At 44.0% G+C, this 26,091-nt stretch overlaps 1 protein-coding gene across 1 annotated transcript in view; it reads left to right on the forward strand.

Annotated features, from left to right (window-relative positions):
* NOX5 (NADPH oxidase 5) overlaps positions 1 to 26,091 on the forward strand; it is a 64,137-nt gene that overhangs the window by 10,071 nt on the left and 27,975 nt on the right. Inside the window, exons 2-6 of the mRNA XM_023586738.2 lie at positions 12,339 to 12,462; positions 14,051 to 14,201; positions 16,267 to 16,477; positions 17,823 to 18,057; positions 25,929 to 26,082. Coding sequence (XP_023442506.2) covers positions 12,339 to 12,462; positions 14,051 to 14,201; positions 16,267 to 16,477; positions 17,823 to 18,057; positions 25,929 to 26,082 — 875 coding nt within the window. The remainder of the gene's footprint in view (positions 1 to 12,338; positions 12,463 to 14,050; positions 14,202 to 16,266; positions 16,478 to 17,822; positions 18,058 to 25,928; positions 26,083 to 26,091) is intronic.

The raw sequence follows: 26,091 nt of genomic DNA on the forward strand, positions 1-26,091 counted from the left end.
TTCCTTATAACAGTTTTTCATTTAAAATCTATTTTGCCCGATATTAGTAATACTACTCCAGCTCTTTTTTGGTTACTATTTGCATGGAATATCTTTTTCCAACCTTTCACTTTTAACTCGTTGTGTCCTTAAATCTGAGGTGAGTCTCTTGTAGACAACATATAGATGGGTCATATTTTTAAATCCATTCTATCAGTCTGTGTCTTTTGTTTGGGGAGTTCAAGCCATTAACATTCAATGTTATAACTGTATAGGCATTACTTACTTCATCGATTTTGACCTCTAGCTTTCAGTTGTCATATCATACTATAGTCTGTTTTTTACCTTTTATAATATTCTTCATTTCTACACTCTTGTTCAAGTCTCTCACCCTTGTTTTTTTCCTTTCAGGCTGCAGCACTCCCTTTAGTATCTCTTGTAATCCTGGTCTTTTGGTAACATATTCTATCAGTTTTTGTTTGTTTGTGAAGACTTTGAACTCACCCTCATTTTTGAAGGACAGCTTTGCCAGATATGGAATTCTTGGCTGGCAGTTTTTCTCTTTCAATAACTTAAATACATCTTACCATTTTCTTTCTCTTCCAAGGTTTCTGATGAGAGGTCAGCACTTAATCTAATCGAGTTTCCCTTGTATGTGATGCTTTGCTTTTCTCTTGCTACTTTCAAAATCTTCTCTTTATCTCTGATATTTGTCATTCTGAATAATAGGTGTCTCAGGGTAGGTCTATTCATGTTTATTCTGTTTAGAGTGCATTGTCCTTCTTGGACATTGATATTTATGTCTTTTATAAGGGTAGGGAAGTTTTCAGTCATTATTTCCCCAAATATTCTTTTTGCCCCTTTTCCATTCTCTTCTCCTTCTAGGGCACTGACAATATGTATGTTTTTGCATTTCCTGTCTTCATTCAATTCCCTGAGACCCTGTTTCATTTTTTCCCCCATTCTCTTCTCTTTCTGTTCTGTCTTCCAGTTCAGACGTTCTGTCTTTAAAATCACTAATTCTGTCTTCAAGCATTTCAAATCTGCTTTTATGTGCCTCTGATGTATTTTTAATCTCATCCATTGTGTATTTCATCCCCATAAGGTCAGTTTCTTTGCAGATTTCAAATTGTCCTTTATGCTCATCCAGTGTCTTCTTAATATCCTTTATCTCTTTGGTCATATTTTCTTTCAATTCTTTAAAATGATTTTTGAGTGTTGTCTGATTATCATTGACTAATTGTCTCAAGTCTTGAATCTCTTCAGGATATTTAGTTTGTTCTTTTGTCTGGGCCATCTTTTCCTATCTCCTAGTATGGCTTGTAATTTTTTGCTGATGTCTAGGTACCTGATATGTTGGTGAATTTTCTCTGATGGTCAACTTCTCTCTCTTGCCTATTTTTTTTTTTCACACTTCTTTGATATTTGGTTCAACTTATTCTAAGTCTTCAAAATTGTCTAGCTTAGGGAAGCGGACTTGGCCCAATGGATAGGGCATCCGCCTACCACATGGGAGGTCCGCAGTTCAAACCCTGGGCCTCCTTGACCCGTGTGGAGCTGGCCCATGTGCAGTGCTGATGCGTGCAAGGAGTGCTGTGCCACGCAGGAGTGTCCCCCGCATAGGGGAGCCCCACATGCAAGGAGTGTGCCCCATAAGGAGAGCCACCCAGTGTGAAAGAAAGTGCAGCCTGCCCAAGAATGGCACTGCATACATGGAGAGCTGACACAGCAAGATGATGCAACAAAAAGAAATACAGATTCCCGGTGCCGCTGATAAGATAGAAGCAGTCACAGAACACACAGTGAATGGACACAGAGAGCAGACAACTTGGGGGGAGGGGAAGGGGAGAGAAATCAATAATTTAAAAAAAAATTGTCTAGCTTAAGTTACCAAAAACTGTGCACACTAATGGGGTCCAGACTTTCTCCCAGGGGGGTGGATAATGAGAGCTCTAAAAGCAGTTTTGTCCATGTAATTTCCAGACTGGCCAGCAGATGGCGCCTGTTGGTGCCTGTTTTTCTCTCTGTATTCCTTTGCTTCCATCTGGCCAAGGCTGAGATTCAAAGTGGGTTCTGCTGTCTAATTCACTGAAGGAAAGCACCCTAACTCCCCCTCCCTTCTCCCTTATAACTGCTGGCAGGGAGGAAGATGTCTGCTACCTCTCAGTCAGCTTCAGTGTGCCACAGGTTTTACCGTGCTGAATATCTCTGGGGTTGGGGAGAGGAGCCCTTCCCTGGGGCTGGGAGGTTTAGTAACTCACAGTTTGTTGTTTTGGCTTCTTCCTCTCTCTCTCCCTCAAGACCCTGGGTGTGAAGCGCTGTCCAGGACTGCTGACCCCCAAAGCAGGTCCCTTTGGCAGTTTTAGATCTTTCTTTGTTGTTTTTATGAAAGTGCTAGGCCTTATCTGCTAATCCAACACCATGTTGCCACAATTCTTTATATCTCCCTATTTTTAATTTGATTGTGTTGGAGAAAAGGGGGGCACTCACTGGGACATGGAGATTGATTGCAGGCAGAAAGTTTATTTGGAAGCTCTCCCAGTGGAGGAGGTCTGAAGAATAGACCAGCCCCCTCGCAGGCATGTTGGGGGTCTAAAGAGAGACTTCAGCCCCTTCTGGAAAGGGGGGATTTGAATTTATACAGTATATTCCCAGACCGGGAAATGATAGTCAGTGGGAGGGGGTCAAGGATCCGAGTGAGGTGCAGGGCCAATAGGAAGCCCTAGAGGTGAAAATTTTCCTTTGTGTGGCTAGAGGATAGTGAGTTAGGGAGTTTTGTTTTCTCGTAATGCTGGAGGAGCAGGTGTTGCTTTGATCTGCAGGAAGTGAAGGTCTCTATCTCCCTTTCCACTTTTCCACGTGGTTTCTTTGTTCAAACTTTGGGGAAGTGCCATGGTTTCAGACACGTAGGCTTATGAGGGGGGCTTGTCTTTCCTCAATGCATGCAGGGCAAACTGTGTCACAGCTTGTTAATTATTGCAAATTTAGTGAGAGGGAACCTCTAACAGATTTGCTGTCTTTTTTTTAGCATTCACTCTTGTTAAGTCTCTTGGAATATCAGCTTGCTGGCTCTTCTTCTTTTTTAAGATTTATTTATTTATACATCCCCTCCCCCCACTGTTTTGGGCTTACTGTCTACTCTCTGTGTCCATTTGCTGTGTGTTCTGTCAGCACTGGGAACTGATCCTGGAACCTTCCAGAGTAGGAGAGAAGCACTAATATCTTGCGCCACCTCAGCTCCCTGGTCTGCTGTGTCTCTTTTGTCTCTCTTCTCTTTCTCTTTTTGTTGCATCATCTTGCTGTGCCAGCTCTCCATGTGGGCTAGCACTCTGGACAGGACAGCATTCCGCAGGCCAGCTCATCGCACAGGCCAGCTTGCCTTCACCAGGAGGCCCTGGGAATTGAACCCTGGCCCTCCTATATGGTAGATGGGAGCCCAAACTCTTGAGCCACATCCGCTTCACTGCTGGCTCTTCTTGATTGGTAATTGTGTGTGTGCATGTTCAGCCCTCCTCTAACAGGGAGCTTCCCCTCAGCTTTCTGGGCTGCCCAGTCCAATCCTGGTCTTATATTGGTTGTCTGAGTCTCCTGCTCAATGGTGAGCCTGAGGATATATTATAGATGCAGTCCTAGAGGCAGCGGTTGGCTTGGCCCAGCTTTTGAGTTGGAGACTGTGTCAACTTCTCTTCTAGATACAAAATATAAGTCATAGTCCCAGGTCATGGTCAGTCATAACTTTTTCCAGCCCTCTCCCCTAAGAAGGGGTCCCACCCCAGCCAAGAGTTTCTCACTTCCCAGTAGCCAAACTCCTAGCAACCTCTGCTTGCTTCTGTACCCATTGCTGAGCAGGCTTCAGTTTTGCTCACCATTGTGTGTTTCTACTTTATCTGGTCCACTGAGAGGTCCATCTTATTTTTGAGAGCAGCTAGTCATTTAAAAATTTAATAGTACTTTGTCTATCATTGCTTTGTGTCTGGCAAGAACAGGTGCCTCAAAGGGTAAACTAAGCAACACTCTTTTATCCAGAAATCCCAGATTGTGACTTCTTACTTTATTGATTCGGGCTCATGGGTGTGAAGGAAGTTAGCATTATCCCCCTTTTGCTGACTGCAGGATCTCAACTTCCCTCACCCCACTCCCAGGTGCCCGCAGTTGTTTGTCGGGATAACTCAGCCGTGCTCACAAGCCAGATCTGCTCAGACCTGGCGCTCTGTTCCTGAGCTGTCTACCGCCTGGTAGCCCTCTGAGGACATCCCTTCCCCTATTCTTCCTACAGCTCTCCCTTGAGAAAGCACCTCCCAGTGCAGGGGCTATCTCTTGGGTCTCCAAAAATTCAAGAACCCCCAGAATGCAAACAGTACCAGAGCCGCCTTGAATTTCCTGCAAAAATGGGGAGAATATCCCCTCCTCTCTCGAAAGAGTTCAGGTCAGAGCTGGAAAACAGACCCATGCTCTCCTCTTCCCAGGGACCCACAGGCCCTCCACCTTACAACTTTCTCTTCATTGGGCCCTTCTCCCATGAGGCAAACCAACTCATGCAGAGTTCATCAGACTAAACCCCACTCTGAATCCCATGCTGAGTGACCCTCTGCATGTGACCAGAGAGAAACTCTCAGTTTCATACTCTGAAACTCTGCTCGGATTATTCACGTCCATTGGGAAGTTCTCCAGATGATCCCTTCTCTGTACTCCCTCTTGACCATGTACACACTTATGTATCCACATTTATCTGGATTACTTTGCTCATCTCTGTATATCCAGACCTAACACTGATAATTTCAGTGACAATGGGATACAGGCAGTTCTGTCTCAGCTGTTCTCATTGTTGCTTTTCCCCTCAACTGGCTATAACTTGAAAGCATAATTCATATTTATTGCAGGGTTTATTTCTTCAACAGAATTTTTCATTTCCTATATTCAGTTTTTAAAGTTTGAACTTTTCTATTTCTCTCTTCACTCTAGTATGGTGAAGTCTTTTGAAATAGTCAAAGTAGCTCCCAAAGTTGCCACTTCCCAAGAAAGGGAGGTTCCCATGATAGAGATGTACAAGTCAGGTCTGGTGACTACAGGCATGGTTGGAGAAGGGTGGAAGAGAGATTAATGCCTAAAAAAGACTGATGGAACTAGATGACCTTGGAGGTCTGTCCAAGCCTGATTCTAAGAAAAATAAATCAAACCTAAACCAAGACCATGAGACTGAACTTGTAACATGCTGTCATCTGCTCAATCCCTGGGCCAAGGGCCCTGGAGATAAAAACAGACCCTCTTCATCCCTTCCAATACTCTCTCTCAAACTGTTTTACCTAATAGATTGGATCTCTTGCCAAGTCAGATTGGGAGCATCTCCAGGGATCACCAGATCATCCCAGTGCTGCAGACTTTATCTTTGCCTTGGGATGGCCCAAATGAAAATCAGCTGGGTCTGCGGGGAAAGGAAGATGTGGGTGACAGCAGAGGGGCTTCTGGTGAGTCCCTGCTCGTTCAGGAGTCCTAACAGAGACCACTTGAGGACCCTTCAAAGTACTCCTACCATGGGTCTAATACTTGGGGAAATTTCTTCTACACATCTGTGTAAAATTTCCCTTATTTTGGAAATTAATCAGAGGCATCTAAAATCACCACTAGGCGTTCCCAATCTGCAACAGCTCTCCAGGGTTCTCCTCTTGCCAGGCTGCACAAAACTTAAAAAAGCACTTAGATTTTCGTTGCAGAATGGCCTTATCTAATTGTACAATATGTCTTAGGTTAAAAAGAAAAACTTTGTTAAGTGTTCCCCCCTTTTCCCCAAAACCCTGCTCTGCGTGTATCTGTTCCAATATATGTTTACGCTGAATATTGGGACTCAGTTTACCTCCATGGGCAGTTAAATGCATGTCTCTAGAGTCAGTCCAACAAGGGCTAAATTCCTGCAGTGCCAACTTCACATCTCTGAACTTCCCTTTCCTTACCTGCAGAATGTTGGTAGTAACCCCTACCAGGCAGGCTGTGCTATGTATTAAATTGAGTAATACATGTAAAGTTCTTAGCACAGTACATGGCTCAGAAGAAGTACTAAAACATTCCTGTCATTAGTTGACAGTATTGTTATCAATGAAGTCTCGCTGTCTGCAAATTCAGCCTCATTAGGCGCCCAGCACGGTCCGCCTCAAGCTGTGGGTGACTTTCTATGGAAGTCCTGGCTTCCGGGTAGTCTCCCTGAGGCAGGGAAGGTGGGAGGAAGAGAGCCAGCGTCCTCCCCAGTGAAAGCCTGGCCCCCACCCTGCTCCAGGCTTCCTCGTTGGAACTCCCCTGGATCGTGGAGTTAGCCAAGCTGACCGCTGGTCAGCACGTGGGCCATGACGGCACCGTGGGGCGTGAGCAGGTCTTTAAGAAAGTGAGCCAGGGAAGGAGCTGGGGAGAGGCCCATGGCAGGCGTCCTGGCACGGAGTGCTGGGCAGCAGCCTTGCGGGCGCCTGTGGTCTGGAGGCCAGGATAAGGGATGAGTCCACCAGCGGACCCAGCCCCACCGGACCCTGAGGGCCACAGAGGGTGAGTGGCTGGTGTGTCAGGCTTTCCGTGCCAGGGCCAAGGTTAAGGCAGGGGTTCTTTCCCTTTTGGGCATCTACAGAGGAGAGCTGAGCTCTACTCCTGCCCTGTTACTAGTAAGCTGTGCAATCCTGAGCAAGTCACCAGCTCTCTCTGGGCCTGTTTCCTCATCTGTAAAATAAGGAACTGAGCAAATCAGTCTAATAGCAATATCTAGCATTTGTACAGTGCTTTACAGTTGCACTTTCTCAAACAGTGTCTCATTCGGTCCCGGTGCTCATTTCCATTTTACAGATGAGGAAACTAAAATCTAGCAGGGCTAATTCAGCTAGAGCAAAGCAAGACTGGGCCTAAAATCCTGGCCTCCTGGCACAAACTCTGGCCTCTGCTGATCACCCCGTTCCCTCCAGCTCTGAAATCTAGCAGTTCCCAGGATCTCTGCCACCTTCAGTGCTACTTTCTTTTTCTCTTGTTCTCAGCCCTCTGTGTCCCTCTGGCTGTCCTGGTCTCTGCTCTTTCCAGAGTGACCTTTCTCATTCTGGCAGACCCACAGCACTAATTTTGTTTTCTGAGAAGAGATGAATACCGAATACCCCATCCCTCCCTTCCAGGGTTGGTACTTGACTGCTCCTTGTTTTCTAGAATTCTCTGTACTTCATAGAAGTCGTCCCATGGGGTCCCAAGAGGAGAAGTAAGGGGGTGGGGTGGGGGGGTTGCCTCAGAGCAGTATTTTTCCATGTGTGGGCTCAGACCACCCATGCAAACACCCAGGATGCTGGGTAAATTTGCAGATTCCTGACACCACTCCAAACACAATAGCAATGTACTACCTTTTGGAAACCTCTGCTCTTAAAGAGACAGCACCTTTGGGACATGGAGGGCTGCCTGGAAACTGCTGCAGGGAGGAGTGAGGAGCCCTGGGTGGCAGTGGTGAGGAGCTGCCTTCAGCTCTGGGGCACCAGGAAGCAGGCACTCCAGGCTTGGCTGCTGCGGAGACAGCGAGCACCTAGGCTGAGGCTATGGGGGAGGGGCAAAGGGGAGGAGGGGGCGCTGTTCTCTGGGGCTGGTGTGGAGTCACCTGGGAAGCTCAGGCAGCCATACCTTTAAAGAGGCTACCTGGCTGGTGGTGCTGAGAACCACTAGGGATGAGAAGGTAAATTTCCGATGTCCACCTTTACAAGCTCTGCAGCTTCGGGCTATATGGTGTAACAGGGATAACGAGGGTGGTGGTGATAACGCTTGCCTCATCGGATTGCCCCAGTGGAAAGGATTAAACTGGCTGGCACCTCAGAGGGCACGGGGGATGACCTGTGTTGGCGGGCGGCTGGACTCGGGGATGGTCAGCACCTGTACATCTCGCTGCAGGCATTCTGAGCCAGACACAGAGCCCCACTCGGCGCCTCGTGCTCTCCCGTCGCCTTTCCGCCCTGCGGCGGCTCCAGGCAGGGGAGGAGCGAGGTCCTGCAGAGAACCAGACGAGCCCCGAGCCCCGACTTAGGCTTGGTTCCACCCCGACAAAAGAAAAACTTTTCATGCAAATTAGAATCTCACGGCTTTATTGAGCAATTCCTGAGTCGGGCAGTACCCCATTCAGAATGTAGCAGGGAGCTCCCTGAGGGGGTGCAAAGGGGACGCTCAGGTGAGGGGAACGTGGGACAAGTGAGGAAATGCTCTGATTGACTGACGTTGTTTCCCTTTTACATACGGCGGCCTCCGAGTGGGGAGAAGACAGACGATATATCTGATAAGCTCTCTCTACTGGACCAAAACTAGTTTTATCACCAGGTCTTACCTATCAACCACGCCCTATCAACCACGCTGTCAGTGTGTTCCATTTTCTTGGGAAACCTCCTCAGGTCAATTGTTTTTTTTCCTCTGGAAAAACCTTCTCAGAAAGAGGTCCACTCCTGGAAAAGCCCAATGCAGTGACCATTTTACTTTACTTTGCCCCAAGGCACTGCAGGGTCAGACCCTGTCGGGGCATCTCCAGTCTGTGTGCCCTCTGGGAAATGGTTGTGATATTGTACCATAGTGTTCTTACAACTGCAAGTGAAGCTACAGTTTTCTCAAAATAAAGAGTTTTAAAAGATGTTATTTTGGGAGCAGATGTGGCTCAAGCAGGTGAGTGCCTGCTTTCCATGTGGGAGATTCCAGGTTTGGTTGCCGGTGCCTCCTGAAAACAAAGACAAACAACAAGCAGTCAAAAGAGAAGACCAACTCAGGGGGACCTATGTGGCTCAGGGGTTGAACACCAGCTTCCCACTTGCGAGGTCCTGGCCCCAGTACTTTAAAAAAAAAGAAGGAGATATTGTTCTAAAAATAGGGAATGCTGAGAGTAGTCATCTGGCCCGTAATAGTGAGGTGTAAAGCAGGATCAAGCTGAACCCTTTCCCCCCTCTAATTCCTTCTCTTTAAGACATAGTACTAACAGCATGGTAAATTTCCTTTCACACGTTACTACTGTATTTAATCAAACCTATGAACCATATAAGTGACTTGGTACAGTCTTTTTACTTTTTTTAAACAAAGATGTGTTCATACCATAAATATTACACTGCAATTTGCCTTATTCACTCAAGGATATAATGGACATCTTTCCAGGTTGGCACAAGGAACTAGCTAGTTCTTTTTAACAGCACAGGTTGGGTATTCTCAACGACTTTTCTTTTGATGGATCTTTAGGTTTTCATGCTTGTTTCAAATATCACTGTAATAAAGCCACTGGATGATAGATACTTGCCATTATGTAATTCTGATTTTATTTCTGTAGGATAGAGTCCTAGAAATGGCATTGCCTAAAAGATTGTACAATTTACATTCTCACCAGCACTCTATGTACTGGGTATTACAAAGCTTTTGAATTTTTGTCAGTATGATGCTTCCCCCACCAAGAAGTATAATTGCTATAATTTGCATTTCCCTGAGTCTAAGAAGTAAGTTGAACATTTTCACATATCATTTCTCTTTTATAAATTACCCTTTCATATCTTTTGCTATCTTTTTATTGCTGGTTTTTGTGTTTTTGTTTTCAAGTTATAGGATTTCTACGTTACAAAAGATAATATGAATAACTATTGTTCATCATTGGCACAGAGCCTGGAACTTATCCTATATGCAAAAGGCATTGATTTTGTTACAATAACATTCTATCATGTGTATTGCAAATATTTTTCTACAGCTCATTATCTTTTGAATTGTTTACAATGTCTTTTGCCATGCAGAAAATGTTAATTTTTATGAATGCAGATCTGTCCATCTTTTTCTTTAATGGTTTTGGGATTCCCATCTTTGCTATTCTCAAAGACTATACAAGTAATCTCCCATAATTTCTTTTAATTTTTAAGCTTTTATTTATTTTTACATTTATATCTTTATATTTAGATCAAGAAATGTAAATGAAGTTGTATATAGTAGATATCTAATTTTTTCCATTTAGACAGTCATTTTGTTGAAATATCCAAGTTTTTATAGCAATTATGAATCGGATTAAAAGAATTTTTAGAATTTTCATTTCTAACTGCTATGGCTAGTGAGGTAGATAGATAGTTATAGATGTATATAAAGATGGATATAGATATATATCTATATATCTATAGACAAAGATAATTATTTGGGTCTTTTATCTTGAATTCAGAAACTGGATATCACTATTATTTAAGATTTGGAGAATGGGACTAATGCAATAAACTAAGGAAACTAAATGAAGATTATGACTTATTTGTAAATAATCCATGTTATGTTTAGGTAACGTCTTTCAATTTTCCTAGAGTTTTAATTTAAAGTGGCTGCTGAAATTTATTAGATGATTGTTTCAGCATTTAGTGTCATAAAAAAATGATTTTTCTCCTTTAATTTGCTGATATGAAGAATCATGCTGATAGGCTTCTTAACACTGAACTATCCTTATATTACTGGACTTTGCAGGTAAAGGTAGATTATTATTTTTTAAAGTAAACTTGTGGATTCAACTTGGTTATATTTTGTTGAGAGTTTTGCATCTTAATTATTCAACTTGTCTAGCATTTTCTGTTTGGTATGTTATCTTCTTCAGATTTGGATAATGCTAACTTTGTAAAATTGGCAACCTAACCATTTTTTCTACAGTCTGAGATAGTTTGACATTGGACTTATTCATTGAAGATTAGATAGAAACCAGCTAGGCAAGCAATCTGGGGCTAACATTATTTTAAGTGGTTCATGTTTAACTCTCCTTCATTATTTAAGCTTGTTCAAGTATGTCACCTCTTTCTGAAATTAATTCATTTCTCTAAATTTCACACTTGCCAAACATTTGCACATGATAATCTTATATTTTGATAGCCCCTTCCTTTTCTAGGCTTCTGTTGCTTTTTTGTGTATAGTTTTGTTTTATTCTTTTCTTTTTTCCCTAATCATGCTTTTCACTTAGTCTTTTCAAAGAACTGACTTGTTTTTTTTTCCAGCTCTACTGAGATATAAAATTGATACACAATAAACTGCATATTTCAAATGAACAATTTGATGAGTCTTGATATATGTACATCTGTGAAGCCATCATCATATCAAAATGATTTATATTTTTATTTATTTTAGTTTTCCATTTCCTTAATTTCAGATTTTATTGTCTATCCTATTTTTATAGGTGCATATTTTATTCTTTTCTTAGTTCCATAGGTGGAAGTTAGCTCATTTATTTTTATTTATTTGTTTTATTCCCCCTCCCCTCCCCCCGCAGCTTTTTGCAGCCTGGCTGCTCTCTGTGTGCATTTGCTGTGCGTTCTTCTGTGTCTGTATTTATTTATTTCCCCTCCCCCCTTGTGGCTTGCCTGCTGTCTGCTCTCTGTGTCCATTCACTGCGGGCTCTTCTGTATTCTCCCTTGTCTCCCTTCTTTTTGTTGAAGTCACCGTGCTGAGTCGGCGCTCCGCAGCGTCTGCGGGCTGGACGGCGCTCCACAGCGTGTGGGTGAGCAGGGTTCACAAGGAGGCCTTGGAACGGGCACTGTGGGCCTCCCATATGATAGACGGGAGCTCATCTGATTGAGCCACAGCCGCTTCCCTAGTTAGATCATTTATTTTTAATCTTTATTTGTAAATAGCTAAATAATTTAACATTATATTAAACGTGGTGTTCAGTCAAAGTATATAAAATTTATAGCAACAAGACTCTAAGTCCTCACTCGTCTCAATTTTGTTTGCTGGGTCCCACTGCCAATAAAAAGTGGTGTCCTAATTTCATCACTGAAATTCCTGAACAGCACCTCTGTTCAGATCACAGTATAGACAGTCCGTCTGTGAAGATTTTAGGTAGCTGATCCCAGTGTGGCATAGCAGAACACACCCTGAGCCTGGAGAGCAACACTCGAGGTCCATCTCATGCTAGAATTGTTCAAGCAGGGATTGGAGGTTCTGGAGTATAATGGAGAAAGCGCTGGACGTGATTGAGCTCTAACCAGCTGAATAAATTTAGCTAAGTTATTCAACTGCTCTGAGCCTATTTCTTTACCTGTAGGAGAGTGAGGCCCACCAGGTTGTCACAGAAATCAAGTGCCATAGTGGATCGAAAGGATTTGGAAAAAAGCAAAAGGGTGTGTAGACATGAGGTGGGAAAATCCTGCCATCACGATAAGCACGCTAACGGAGCATGCCACTCTCTGACCATGTCCCGCTACTTGCCGTGCATCCCGCTGCAGCCCTGTCATCTCAGAACCGAGCGAGACCAGAGACGCTAGATTAAAGGATGAGACCAGGATTTACAGAGTGAAGAGGAGCAGCCGTGGGGAGGAGCCACGTCCCCCACGCCACCTTGGGAGCCCTGGGCCCCCCACACTCGTCAGCCTGTCTCCTTTGCTCCCCAGCACCATGAGTGTGGAGGAGGACGCCAAGTGGCTTCGGTGGGTGACGCACCAGTTCGAGATCATTGCAGGAGAAGACCGGGAGATCAACCTGCAAGAATTCAAGGCAGCCCTGAAAGTGAAAGAGGCAAGTGTCTACCCCAGCAGGAGGGGCTCTGCATTTGCATTTTATAGAGAAAGAGCAAGCTGGCCCTCAGACCACAGTGCCTTACAAGAAGGGGAAAGGGAAACTCCCCGGGGTTCCTTGAGGCTTGAGGCCCCACTTTTATCAGGGCTGGGAAGATGTTTCTGTTTCGCCCGCTGGGTCCTTCCCATCCCCTTTCCTAGCAATGGCCCCCTGGGGGCTCAGAACAACACATGAAGTTGGAAATCAGTAGCTTATTCCATCTTAAGAAACACTGTGCTCACAATTTCCACTAGTGGGCATTGCAGATGCTGTGACAATCTTCCTTCCTAGGAATGCACTTTCCAAGGGATTGTATCCTTTAATGGAAAGGATGAGCTCTGTGTGCACTGCCGCACCATTCCCTGTCCTTTCTCAGATTCCTAGGTCCCCCGCCCATCCCTGTAACAGCCTGTGCAGCCTGGCAATCAGGGGAGGCATTAGCAGAGCAGTGGGAAGAGGGAGCCTGCAGAGCCAACCTCTCCCCAAATTATCCTCTGGGCTGGCATCAGGGCAGCCTGTGTCATTGATAGGGGCTAGATGATGAGCACTGGAGTACCCCTATTTGCACGAATACTGTGCAGAACTCTAAATGCCACACCTCTTGCCATAGCAAATACAGGGAAAGGGAAAAAAGGCCCATTCTGTCTAATGATATATTCCTATAAAAACAGGAGGCTATAAGACATTTTAAGGCAAAGGCTACTTAGGATGCTAAAGAGTGATAAAGGCATTATCTCAGGGAACCAGGGGAAGAAATGTGCAGCCAAGGCAGGGCTCACTGTCCACTGAGGACTTCTGTCCCCACCTCATCCTTGGGACTCCTCAGGCTTTCATTAAATCAGGCACTAAAGGCCTGCAAGCTCCTCCCCCTGCCTCCAGGGGAACAGCCCAGGGCTCCTCAGGCCTGTCTGGTCTGTCTGGTTAATTTCTGCTTCCAGCGCCTAATACCTAGCCTGGCAAAGAGGGACTGCATAGGACATAAGTTTTGAATGATGACTGAATGAATGAGTGAACGAATGAGTGAGTGAAATGGCACTTAAGAAAAAGCCTTAAATATAGACTACAGGCAGCCTAGGAAGGAAAACTGGCATATCCTACGTAAGTCCTTCCTAGATTCACTTTCCCCTTGGGATGACCCTGGACATAGCCTGCAGGAGACCCTCTGTCTGACCCTTCCCGCATGTTGAGTAAGGGGCCACCAGAGTGTTGGACTGCAAGGCAGATAAGGTGGTGGTATGTGGGGGCAAATTGCCAGGCCCAGGGGGCTAAAAGGGAACTGGGGCCCACGCATAGATCCATCCTTGCTGAGGGACCTGAGCATTTCTCTCTCTGGAGCCCAGACTTGCTCTCCACCAGGCCTGATGGGTGGGGACACTGCCCCACACTGTGGCCTCGTGGGTAGGTCACTCTCTGTGTTCAGGCACCTGGATACCGAATTCCACCGCCTCTCAGTCCCCACCCCACCCCACACGTGTGGAGACAGTGAATGAAATCAAAGCCGAGGCCCTGTGGCCACCCTTGTGAGTGTCTCCTGCCCTTCTCTGGCCAGTCCTTCTTTGCTGAGCGATTCTTTGCCCTGTTTGACTCCGACGGAAGCGGCACCATCACCCTCCAGGAGCTGCAGGAGGCGCTGACCCTGCTCACCCACGGCAGCCCCATGGACAAACTCAAATTCCTCTTCCAGGTGTACGATGTTGATGGTAGGGGCTGGTCCTGGCCATGGGCTGGGGGAGGGAGGGATGGGATTCATGAGCAGGTGACAGAGAGAACAGGCCTGTCCCGGTCAAGTGCTGCCCTGACCCTCCGAGGTCCAGCCCAGGACTGTCCTCTCAAGGCGATGATCCCTACCCACCTGCTGGGGGGGGGGGCGTCCCCTCTGGGGCTTCTGGCCCAGGAGACAAATGCCCTTGACTCAACCCACCATAAGCCAGAGTTTTCTTCCGTTCTTTTCTATTTTAGGAAAAAACAAATTGCGTTATTGCTTTCTCCTTATTATAATAATATTATAAACTCATTGTGAACATTTTCAACAATGCAGAGTGGTAGAAAGAAGAAAGGACAAAACCCCCAGAACATTTTGCTATACTATCTTCTAATGTCACATACACACACACCATACACACATTTTTCAAAAAACAAAAATAGAATTATACTATACACACTGTTTTTTTTTCACTAAACAATATAAACATTTTTTTCCATATCAATTTATAGCATCATTTTTAGCAGCTGCCTCATATTCCACTCTAGGTATGTGATCATATGTGCTCTACCCCATAGCCTAAGAAGGAGCCCAGACTCTGAGGACAGGCTACCTAGGTTCATATCTCAGCTCCACCACTTACTAAATGCGTGACCTTGGGCAAATTACTTAATTTTTCTGTCCCTCAATTTCTTTATCTATAAAATGGGAAAGATAATAATAGTACCTGCTCTAAGGTTGAAATGAGGATTAGATGAGTTCACTGGTAGAAAGTCCTCAGAATAGTGCCTAAGACGGGATGTACCCTTTGTGTCAGCCATTAAGACTATTTTCCTAAAGTCTAGCTTTTGGAGAAATCCATTGTTTCCCAAGGGTGGGAAGAGGTCCTGTCAGTGAGCAGGAGAGTGACATGAGAAAATTGCCAGGTAATTTTCACAGCAGGCCTTGCAGTCATTGGGGATCAAAACTTATGGATCTTTTGGGTACTTTTTTTTTCCCCCAGCAAGGCTCATTTAGTTGCTGTGGTTCAGGAAGGGAAAAAACAGGTATTTGGTTTCACCCACAGACTGGATATTTTTTAGGTCAGTGGGAGAGAAGGACAGAAGGACAAGGAAAGAGAACGTGTGCATTCGAGTGATTGTGAAGGAGAACTACAGACTGAAATTGGCCAAGGAGAGAAGAAAGCTGTTTGGAGGAGAGGGAGTGAAGGAGGCGGGGGATGGGTATTCTGGATGAGGTCGGAAACCTGCTGCCCAACAGCACAGGAAGTGTGGCCAGAGAGTGCTGTGTTAGACTCTGACTTTCGCATGGGCCCAATGACGATCATAAAACTAATAACATCTATTCATGCAGTCACCTCCTTCCAGATACTATGTTAAGAGTTTTACAATGATTTATAATCCTTGAACTAGTTCTGAAAGGGAAGAATTACGATCTTCATTTTACAGATGAACAAAGTGAAGGTACTACCCTAAGGGACTTACCCCAATATCCCACTGTAAGGGACAGAGGCAGGGGTGCCACCTCAGGTGTGTCTATATCCAATAAGCATCCGTGTTCAACTAGGTTACATGGCTGAGCTCAGCGCCCAGGTGTGGCCCTTCTCTGGACAACATCCGTGAGCAAACAGTCTGATATAAGTTGGGAAACAACAGGAAAGGCCTGTCACCCCCACCCCATATACAATTTGCCTCTGAATAATTCAGGCTCTAGGAACACAGCTCCCTATAGATTAAGCAAGCAATTTCCTGGGCAAATGGTTTTGGAGGTTGGGTGTACTTAAAAGACACGGCTGGAGACTCTGAGATGTTCGTCTTTGATGACCTAGGCAGTAGGGAGCCATGGAAGGTTTTTGAGCTGAGGGTGACATTTTTTCCTTTGGTCGCTTGTGGTGTACCCCAAAGTGGAGTTGATTGGCAAATAGCTGGGGGGAGATGAACAGGAACATCTCTCATCCCACCTCACCCTATGCGAAGTGTGTGCAGGGCAGAGAGAGTCTGCAGGTACAGAGGTGGGTGCTGGGGCCGATGCCGACCCCACCCAGCTCCGTGCACCCCGGGCAGGCAGCGGCTCTATCGACGCGGACGAGCTGCGCACTGTACTGCAGTCGTGCCTGCGCGAAAGCGCCATCTCGCTGCCGGAGGAGAAGCTGGACCAGCTGACGCTGGCGCTCTTCGAGTCGGCCGACAAGGATGGCAGCGGCGCCATCACCTTCGACGAGCTCCGCGACGAGCTGGAGCGCTGCCCCGGCGTCGTGGAGAACCTGACCATCAGGTACGGCCGGGTCGCGGGCACAGTCATTGCTGGCCGCCCAGGACCCCTCGGCACCGGTGTCACGGTAACACTGCAGGCCGGAAGGTGACCGGCCCGCGCCCGCGGTCCCTCCTGGCAAGGTCTCGCGCCCGCCCATCCCCGCCCGTTCCAGCCCCAGCGCCGCGCAGCCTTTCACGGCCCATCCTCACCCCGTCCGACCCTGCCCCGTCCAGCCACCGCAGTCCCGCGCAGCGCAGGTCCACCCGGCCCAGTCCCACCTCTCTTCTCGTAAGGGGCAAAGGTCTGTCTTGCAGGGCAGCTTTCTCATGCCTCTATTTTCTGCAATTTTGCTTCTTCGGAATTAAAGCACAGTATCAAGTACCTACTACATTCTGGGCACTTTAACATATACCCGTGCATTTATGCAACACCAGATTTACAAAAGGAAATTGAAGCTGGGAGGTGAAGTAACTTGCCAAGGACCACACAATAATTAGCAAAGGCAGTTATTCATTCAACAAATATTGGTCGAGCAGATGCTGTATGCCGAGCACTGTTCTGAGCCGTGGCCTCGGCCTCTTCACTGGGACTGCACTCCAGGCAGAGAGGCGAAACTTACACCAGCCAACCAAGATATAAACTAGAGCAATACACAATCAACAAGGGTTATGGAGAAAATAAGTAAGGTGTGACAACACACCCAAGCAAGTCTGACTCCAAGCTCTGAATTATGTCAGGTTTGTAGTTGATTTTTTGTTTGTTCTTGAGGGACCGGGGACCCGAAATTGAACCCGGGAACTCATGTATGGAAAGCCAATGCTCAACCATTGAGTTGGTTTTTTCAGTGCTCAACCACTGAAGCTCAACCACTAAGTTGGTTTTTTCATTTGTTTTGCTTGTTAGTTTTACTTATTTATTTTTTAGGAGACACGGTGGACCTAATCGGAAGCAGACGCTCAACTGCTTGAGCCACATCTGCTCCTTGTTCATTCTTTTTATTCGGTAATTTTCTTGTGAATTATTTGCCACTACACATCTCAGCTTCCTTGATCCTTTTTGAGTGTGCCTTTTTAAAGAGAAGTAAGGAGAGAATGAAAATAGCCATGGCCGAGGCGTCAGACAGACCAGTGTCAATCCCAGCTCCACACTTTACTGTGTGACTGTGAGCAAGTTCCTAAACTTCTCTGTTTTCTAGAGTAAAAGAAAGCCGGTCTCTTTGCCATAAGCCTCCAAAGACTTGGTTGGGTGCTGCAGGAGATAGGACTCTTAGTTGGGGCTGCGGTGGTCCCCACGCCCCGCGCGGATTCCTCCCCTCCCCGGCCCGCCTCCTGCCAATGTCGCTAAGCGGAGCCCGCCTCTCTCGCAGCGCCGCCCACTGGCTGACGCCCCCCGCCGCCCGGCCGCGCCCGCGCCGCCCGCGCCCGCTGACCGCTGCTTACTGGCACAACCACCGCAGCCAGCTGCTCTGCCTGGCCGCCTTCGTGGGCCTCCACGTGCTGCTCTTCGCGCTGGCGGCCAGCGCGCACCGGGCCCTCGGCGCCAGCGTCATGGTGGCCAAGGGCTGTGGCCAGTGCCTCAACTTCGACTGCAGCTTCATCGCGGTAGGGCTCCGGGGGCTTGATACGTGGGAGGGGACAAGGGGGAGGGTGGGGCCCCTCGCAGGCTAAGGGAGCCCCACTGGCATGCCAGGGCAGGATGCCAGCGGAGAGATCAGCTGAGCGGGCCGACACTCGGAGGGGGTGGCCGAGGCCCATGCACACACAGCCAGTGGCAAAAAAGAACACCGCTGGCGTTTATTGACCACATTTGTTGTGCTGGACGGAGTGCTGAGCATTTTTCACTTGATCCTCACAATAACCTAGGGCAGGCAGAAACCGGAGAGGGAACACTTCCAGAAGCCTCGAATGCCAGGCTGCGCAGCTGGAATGTGAGCCTCTGGGCCAGGGAGTAGTCTCCAAGCTTTTTTTTTTTTTTTTAAATCAATTTTATTGATCTATATTAATAAGGCCTAAATCCATTCAAAGTGTATAGTCAATGGTATTCGATGTAATCACATATTAGTGCATTCATCACTTCAGTCATTCTTAATGCACTTCCATTATTCCAATAATAATAATAATTAGAAACAAAAAATAAAACCTATCACCTCTCAACCTACGCATGCTTCTCCTGCTGTACATAGATGCAATTCTTTTTCCTTCTCTCTAGTATATTTGTATTTATATTTTATAAAAACAGCCTTATTCAGTCCCATGTTACAGTTTTTAGCTTCCCTTCTAGTTACACATAACCTTAGATTTTTCCTTTCAACCGCTGTCATACCATACTAGTTACAAGCATCATGATACGCTTTCTACATTCCCACCTACAATGATTGTGTTCCTATCTCTCCACATTCTCTCCAGCATTTACAGTTTTCCAACTTTTTAACAGCAGCCAAATAAGTTTGAAATGATATCTCATTGTAGTTTTGATTGGCGTTTCCCTAACTGCTAGTGATGTTGAACATTTTTTCTTGTGTTTCTTTGCCATTTGTATTTCTTCTTTGTACAATTGTCTTTTCAAGTCTTTTGCCCTTTTTGAAATGGGCTTGTTTGTCTTTTTATTATTGAGTTTTGTGATCTCTTTGTATATCACAGATATTATACCCTTATTGGATATGTGATTTCCAAATATTTTCTCCCATTGAGTCAGCTGCCTTTTCACCCTTTTGAAAAAGTTCTTAGAGTGCAAAAGTATTTAATTTTGAGGAGGTCCCATTTACCTATTTTTTCTTTTGTTGCTTGTGCTTTGACTTTAAAGTTTAAGAGACTACCACCTATCACAAGATCTTGAAGATGTTTTCCTACATTTTCTTCCAGGAGTTTTATGGTTGTTGCTTTTATATTTAGGCTCTTGATCCATTTTCAGTTAATTTTTGTATAAGGTGTGAGATAGGGGTCCTCTTTCTTTCTTTTGGATATGGCTATCCAGTTCTCCCAGCACCAGTTGCTGAATAGACTGTTCTGGCCCAGCTGGGAGGACTTGACAGCCTTATAAAAAATCACTTGACCGTAGATGTGAGGGTCAATTTCTGAGTTCTTGATTCAGTTGCATTGGTCAATGTGTCTGTCTTTATGCTAGTACCATGCTGTTTTTACCACTGTAGCTAAGTAATATGCTTTAAAGCCCAGAAGTGAGAATCCTCCAACTTCATTCTTCTTTTTTAAGACCTTTTTGGCTATTCAGGGCCCCTGTATTAGCCAAATACAAAGTACCAGAAATCTATTGGCTTTTATAAAGGGTATTTATTTGGGGTAGAAGTTTACAGTCACAAGGCCATAAAGCGTAAGTTACTTCCCTCACCAAAGTCCAATGCCACATGTTGGAGTGAGATGGCTGCCCCTGTCTGCAAGGGTCCAGCCTTCCTCTTCCTCTCAAGACCCCATGGTCCCAGCTTCTTCCAATACCAGCTGTAGGCTGGGATAAGTCTCGTCTCTATCCCAGGACTCGTTTCTCTCTAGGCTCAGCTGCTGTTCTCTCCACAAGGCCAGCTGTAAACTATCAGGCAAATGACTTGTCTCTCTTCCTGGGGCCTCTGCCATGTCTAATGGAGCTTCTCTCTTTCCTCATGTATCTGCTTCTCTGTGTGTTTACTTCCTGGGGCTCTAGTATTAAACTCTACAACTGTCATCTCTGCCCTGTCATTTTCTTTGTGAGTCCCTGCTCACCAAAGGGGTGCCGTCCTACTGATGTGGCCCAATCAAAACCTTAATCATAATTTAATCAGGTAAGAGTGAAACCTCTGAATCCAATGCAATCTACTATACCCAGAGGAACAGACTAATTTACAAACATAATCTAACATCTATTTTTGGAATTCATAAATAATAAAACTGCTACAGCCCCTTACCCTTCCAAAATTTTTGATAATTAGTTTTTCCATCTCTACAAAAAAAGGCTATTGAGATTGCATTGAATCTTTAAATCAGTTTTGGTAGAATTGACATCTCAATAATATTTAGTCTTCCAATCCATGAACATGGAATGTCCTTCCATTTATTTAAGTCTTCTTCAGTTTCTTTTAGCAATGTTTTGTAGTTTTCTGAATACAAGTCCTTTAAGTCTTTGGTTAAGTTTATTCCTAGATATTTGATTGTTTTTAGTTGTTATTATAAATGGAATTTTCTTCTGATTTCCTCCTCAGATTGCATATCAGTAGTACATAGACACGCTACTGATTTTTGTGTATTAATCTTGTGTCCTGCCACATCATCTATTATGTCAGGTATCCCACCACATCATCTATTACATCAGGAACCTTTGTTGTTTTTCAGGAGATTCTAAATATAGTATCATATCGTCAACAAATAGTGAAAGTTTTGCTTCCTATTTGGGTGCCTCTTATTTCTTTATCTAGCCTAATTGCTCTAGCTAGAACCTCTAGCACAATATTTAATAACAATGGTAACTGTAGGCATCCTTGTCTTGTTCCTGATCTTAGCAGGAAAGGTTTCATTCTTTCACTGTTGAGTACAATGCTAGCTGTAGGCTTTTCACATATGCACATTACCATATTGAGAAAGCTTCCTTCTATTCCTATATTTTGGAGTGTTTTTATCAAGAAAGGGTGCTGTGTTTTCTCAAATGCCTTTTCTGCATCAATCGAGAGGATGATGTGATTTTTCTTCTTCAATTTATGAATATGGCTTATTACACTAATTATTTTCTTGTGTTGAACTACACTTGCATACCTGGGATAAAACCTACTTGATCATGGTGTATAATTTTTTTTATGTGCTTTTGGGTTCTTTTGCAAAGTATTTTGTTAAAGATTTTTGCATCTATATTCATTAGAGATTTTGTAATTTTCTTTTTTTGGAGTATCTTTATCTAGTTTTGGTATTAGGGTGATATTCTCTTCATAAAATGAGTTTGGTGGTATTCTTTCCTGTTCAATTTTTTGGAAGAGCTTGAGCAAGATTGGTATTAGATCATCTTTGAATGATTGGTAGAATTTGCCTGTGAAGCCATCTGGTCCTGGGCTTTTCATTTCTGGGATTTTTTGGTGACTGTTTCAATCTCTTCACTTGTGATTGGTTTGTTGAGGTCTTTTATTTCTTCTAAAGTCAGTGTAGGTAGTTCATGTGCTTCTAGGAATTTGTCCATCTCCTTTACATTGTTTAGTTTTTGTCATACAGATGTTAATAGTATCCTCTTATGATCTCTCTTATTACTGTGAAGGTCAGTGGTAATGTCCTCTCATTTCTTCTGATCTCATTTATGTACATCTTCTCTCTTTTTTTTGTCATTCTAGCTAAAAGTTTGTGAATTTTGTTGATCTCAAAGAACCAACTTTGGGTTTTTTTGATTCTTTTAATTACTTTTTTGTTCTCAATTTCATTTATTTCTGTTCTGATCTTTACTATTTCTTTCCTTCATCTTGATTTGGGATTAGCTTGCTGCTCTTTTTCTAGTTTTCCAGATGTCCAGTTAGCTCTTCAATTTTAGTTCTTTCTTCTTTTTTAATGTAAGCATTGAGGGCTATAAATTTCCCTCTCAGTACAGCCTGTGTGGTGTCCCATAGGTTTTGCTATGTTATGTTTTCATTTTCATTCATCTCAAGATACTTTCTGAATTCTCTTGCAATTTCTTCTTTGAACTACTGATTGTTTAAGATGTGTTGTTTAATCTCCATATAGTTATAAATTTTCCCTTTTTTTTTTTAAAGATTTATTTATTTATTTATTTATTTCTCTCCCCTCCCACCCCGGTAGTCTGTTCTCTGTGTCTATTTGCTGCATCTTCTTTGTCCGCTTCTGTTGTCGTCAGCGGCACGGGAATCTGTGTGTTTCTTTTCGTTTCGTCGTCTTGTTGTGTCAGCTCTCCGTATGGGTGGTGCCATTCCTGGGCAAGCTGCACTTTCTTTCGCTCTGGGCGGCTTTCCTTACAGGGCACACTCTTGAGTGTGGGGCTCCCCTACACGGCTCGGCACTCTCTGCGCGCATCAGCACTGAGCATGGGCCAGCTCTACACGGGTCAAGGAGGCCCGGGGTTTGAACCGCAGACCTCCCATGTGGTAGACGAATGCCCTAACCACTGGGCCAAGTCCGCCGCCTAAATTTTCCCTTTTTTGTCCATTATTGATTTCCAGCTTCATTCAGTTATGATCAGACAAAGTGTTTTGTATAACTTCAATCTTTTAAAATTTATTGAATCTTATCTTGTGACCCAGCATATGGTCTACCCTGGAGAAAGATCCATGAGCACCTGAAAAGAATGTTTCTCTTGCTGTTTTGGGGTGCAATACTCTATAAAACTCTAGATCATTTATTACATTATTCAAGCTCTTTGTTTCTTTCTTTATCCTGTGTCCAGATGTTCAATCCAATACTGAAAGTGGTGTATTGAAGTCTCCAACTATTATTTTAGAGACATTAATTTCTCCTTTCAGTTTTGCCAGTGTGTGCATCATGTATCTTGGGGCACTCAGGTTAGGTGCATAAATATTTAGAAAAGTTATTTCCTCTTGCTGAATTGCCCCTTTTTAAATATGTAATGACTTTCTTTATCCCTCATAACATTTTTACATTTAAAAAATATTTTGTTGATATTAGTATTGCTACTCCAGCTCTTTTTTGGATACTATTTGCATGGACTACCTTTTTCCAACCTTTCACTTTTAACCTGGTAGTGTCCTTAAGTCTAAGGTAAGTCTCTTGCAGACGATATATAGATGGTTCATAGTTCTTTATCCATTCGATCTATGTCTTTTGATTGGGAAGTTCAAACCATTAACATAATGTTGTTACTGTAAAGACATTACTTACTTCATCCATTAATCCTTTGGCTTTCTGTTGTCATATCTTACTATTGTCTTTTTTTTCACCCTTTGAGTTACACTTCTTAATAATCTTCATTTCTGCATTCTTCTACAAATTTCTTGCCCTTTCCTTTTCTTTATGGGCTGCAGCACTTTCTTTATTATCTCTTGTAATTCTGGTCTTTTGGTAATGTATTCTATCAGTTTGTTTATCAATGAAACCTTTGAACTCACCCTCATTTTTGAAGGACAGTTTTGCCAGATACAAAATTCTTGGCTGGCAGTTTTTTAATCTTTAAGTACCTTAAATACATCATACCACTTTCTTCTTGCCTGCATGGTTTTTGATGAGAGGTTGGCACTTTATCTTATTAAGGTTCCCTTGTATGTGATGCTTTGCTGCTTTCAGAATTCCCTCTTTATCTGATATGTGTCATTCTGAATAGTAGGTGTCTCAGGGCAGGTCTTTTTGGATTTATTCTGTTTGGGGTGCCTTGTCCTTTTTGGGTATTGATATTTATGTCTTTCATAAGGGTTGGGAAGTTTTCAGTCATATTTCTTCAAATATTCTTTCTGTCCCTTTTCCATTCTCTTCTCCTTCTGGGACACTGATATGTGAATGTTTGTGCATTTCCCATTGTCATTCAATTCCCTGAGACCCTTTCAATTCTCTTCTTTTTTTGTTCTCTTGTCTTTCCCAGTTGAGATGTTCTATCTTTGAAATCACTAATTCTGTCTTCAAACAATTTAAATCTGTGCTTATATGCTTCTAATGTATTTTTAATCTCATCCTTCATGTCTTTCATTCCCATAAGGTCTATTACTTATCTTTGCAGGCTTTCAAATAGTTCTTTATGCTCACCCAGTGTCTTCTTAATAAATATCCTTTATTTCATTAGTCATATTTTCTTTAAATTCTTTGAATTGATTTAGGAGAGTTATGTGATTACCACTGATTAATTGTCCTAAATCCTGTATCTCTTCAGGATATTTGCTTCGTTCCTTTGGCTAGGCCATCTCTTTCTGTCTCCTAGTTTAGCTTGTAATTTTTTGCTGATGTCTAGGCATCTGAATATGTTGGTGAATTTACTCTGCTGGCCAATTTCTCTCTTTTGCCTATTTTTTTCCACAGAGTTCTTTGATATTTGGTTCAGCTTACTCTAAGTCTTCAAAATTGCCCAGCTTAAGTTATCAAAATCAGGTCAGGGACTCACTAATAGGACACCAATTTTTCCCCAGGGGTTAGGATACAGAGAGAAACACAGTTTTTGTCCACACAATTTTCAGATTGGCCAGCAGTTGGCATTCATCAGTGCACCTTTCATGCAGGTGTTTCAGTCTTGGCTTTCCTGTGTTACTGTGTTGAATCTCCAGAGTAGAGGTTCAAAGCAGACTCTGCTGGCTGAATTCACTAAAGAAAAGCCCACCTACTCCCCCTCCCTTTTCCCTTGAAACAGCTGTCAGGGAGGAGGATGTTTGTTCCCCTCTCAGTCAGCTGCAGTGAGCCAGAGGGTCTACCCCAGCTTAATATCTTGAGCATGAGGGAGGGAAGCCCCTCCTGACCACCACAGGGGCTTGGTAACTCATGTTTATTATTTCAGGTTCTTTGTCTTTCTGTCCCTCACCCTCCTAGGAGTTGTGTAGCAGTGTCCTGGTCTGCTGACCCTCAAACCAGATCCTTCAGGCAGCTTTTGGCTCTTTCTCCATTGTTTTTGTGAGATCACTGAGCCCTACCTATTAGCCTGACACCATCATCTCCAAGCTTTTTTGATCACACACTTCTATAATTAAAAACAAAAACAGAACACTTCAAGAACCATTCAACATGCCCATCTGACATATGAACAACAAACAAACCCTCCCACTATTCCAATATATGTTTGTTTATTTATAATTATATACATGCCCTATTATCATTAGCTAATAAAATTGGGACACAATATAAGTATAAAGTGAGAATCATCATTAAGGATAAAGGATGTACTACATCTGTGGTTCAAATACTCTTCTTGATAATATCAGCTTCTTGTCTGAGGTGCTTGTATTGTTAACCTCATAACTGGCTTATAAAGTGATCATGAGTGGTAGACATGTCACTTATTTTTTTGATCCCTTGCTTTTGCATTCTTAACACTATCTTCCATGTGCAATTTCTCTGCAGGGAATCTTTTAATACTACTTATCCTTTAATAGTGATGGGTAGTTGGCTAAGTTTTAAAAACTAGATAATGTAATCCGCAAGCTCCCATATCTGGGCACACATAAGTACGTTGAAAGCATATGAGTAAGTGAGAGAGCCCCCATCAACTGCCGTGTGTATTGGAAAGCCCAGTCTTCCCCAGAACACTTCAAGAACCACACAAGACACACATGCCCATCTGACATATGAAATAATGAGGTACTATGTCAGTGCACATATTAAATATTAGTAAAAGCATATGTTTTTCTTATGTGTTAAGATAAGTAATACAAGCAGACATTTTGTAATATTTCTTCTACCCACCCCAGTGGATTCTGGGGACCCCACTTTGGAGACCCCCAGAGCAAAGCAAAGTCTTGGAGGAGGAGCTCATGAAGATGGGGCCACTTCAGGAAGCACAGCCAGCCCAGGAGGAGACAGGGGAGGGGAGGACAGGGTGAATGGGTATCTCTGCCACTTTGCCCGGCCAGGTGCTGATGCTCAGGCGCTGCCTCACGTGGCTGCGGTCCACGTGCGTGGCCCAGGTCCTGCCGCTGGACCAGAACATCCAGTTCCACCAGCTCATGGGCTACATGGTGGTCGGGCTGTCCCTTGTGCACACTATGGCCCATGTTGTGAACTTTGGTGAGTGAC

This window comes from Dasypus novemcinctus, chromosome 3 (genome assembly GCF_030445035.2).
Source record: "Dasypus novemcinctus isolate mDasNov1 chromosome 3, mDasNov1.1.hap2, whole genome shotgun sequence".
In the NCBI taxonomy this organism is placed as follows: domain Eukaryota; kingdom Metazoa; phylum Chordata; class Mammalia; order Cingulata; family Dasypodidae; genus Dasypus; species Dasypus novemcinctus.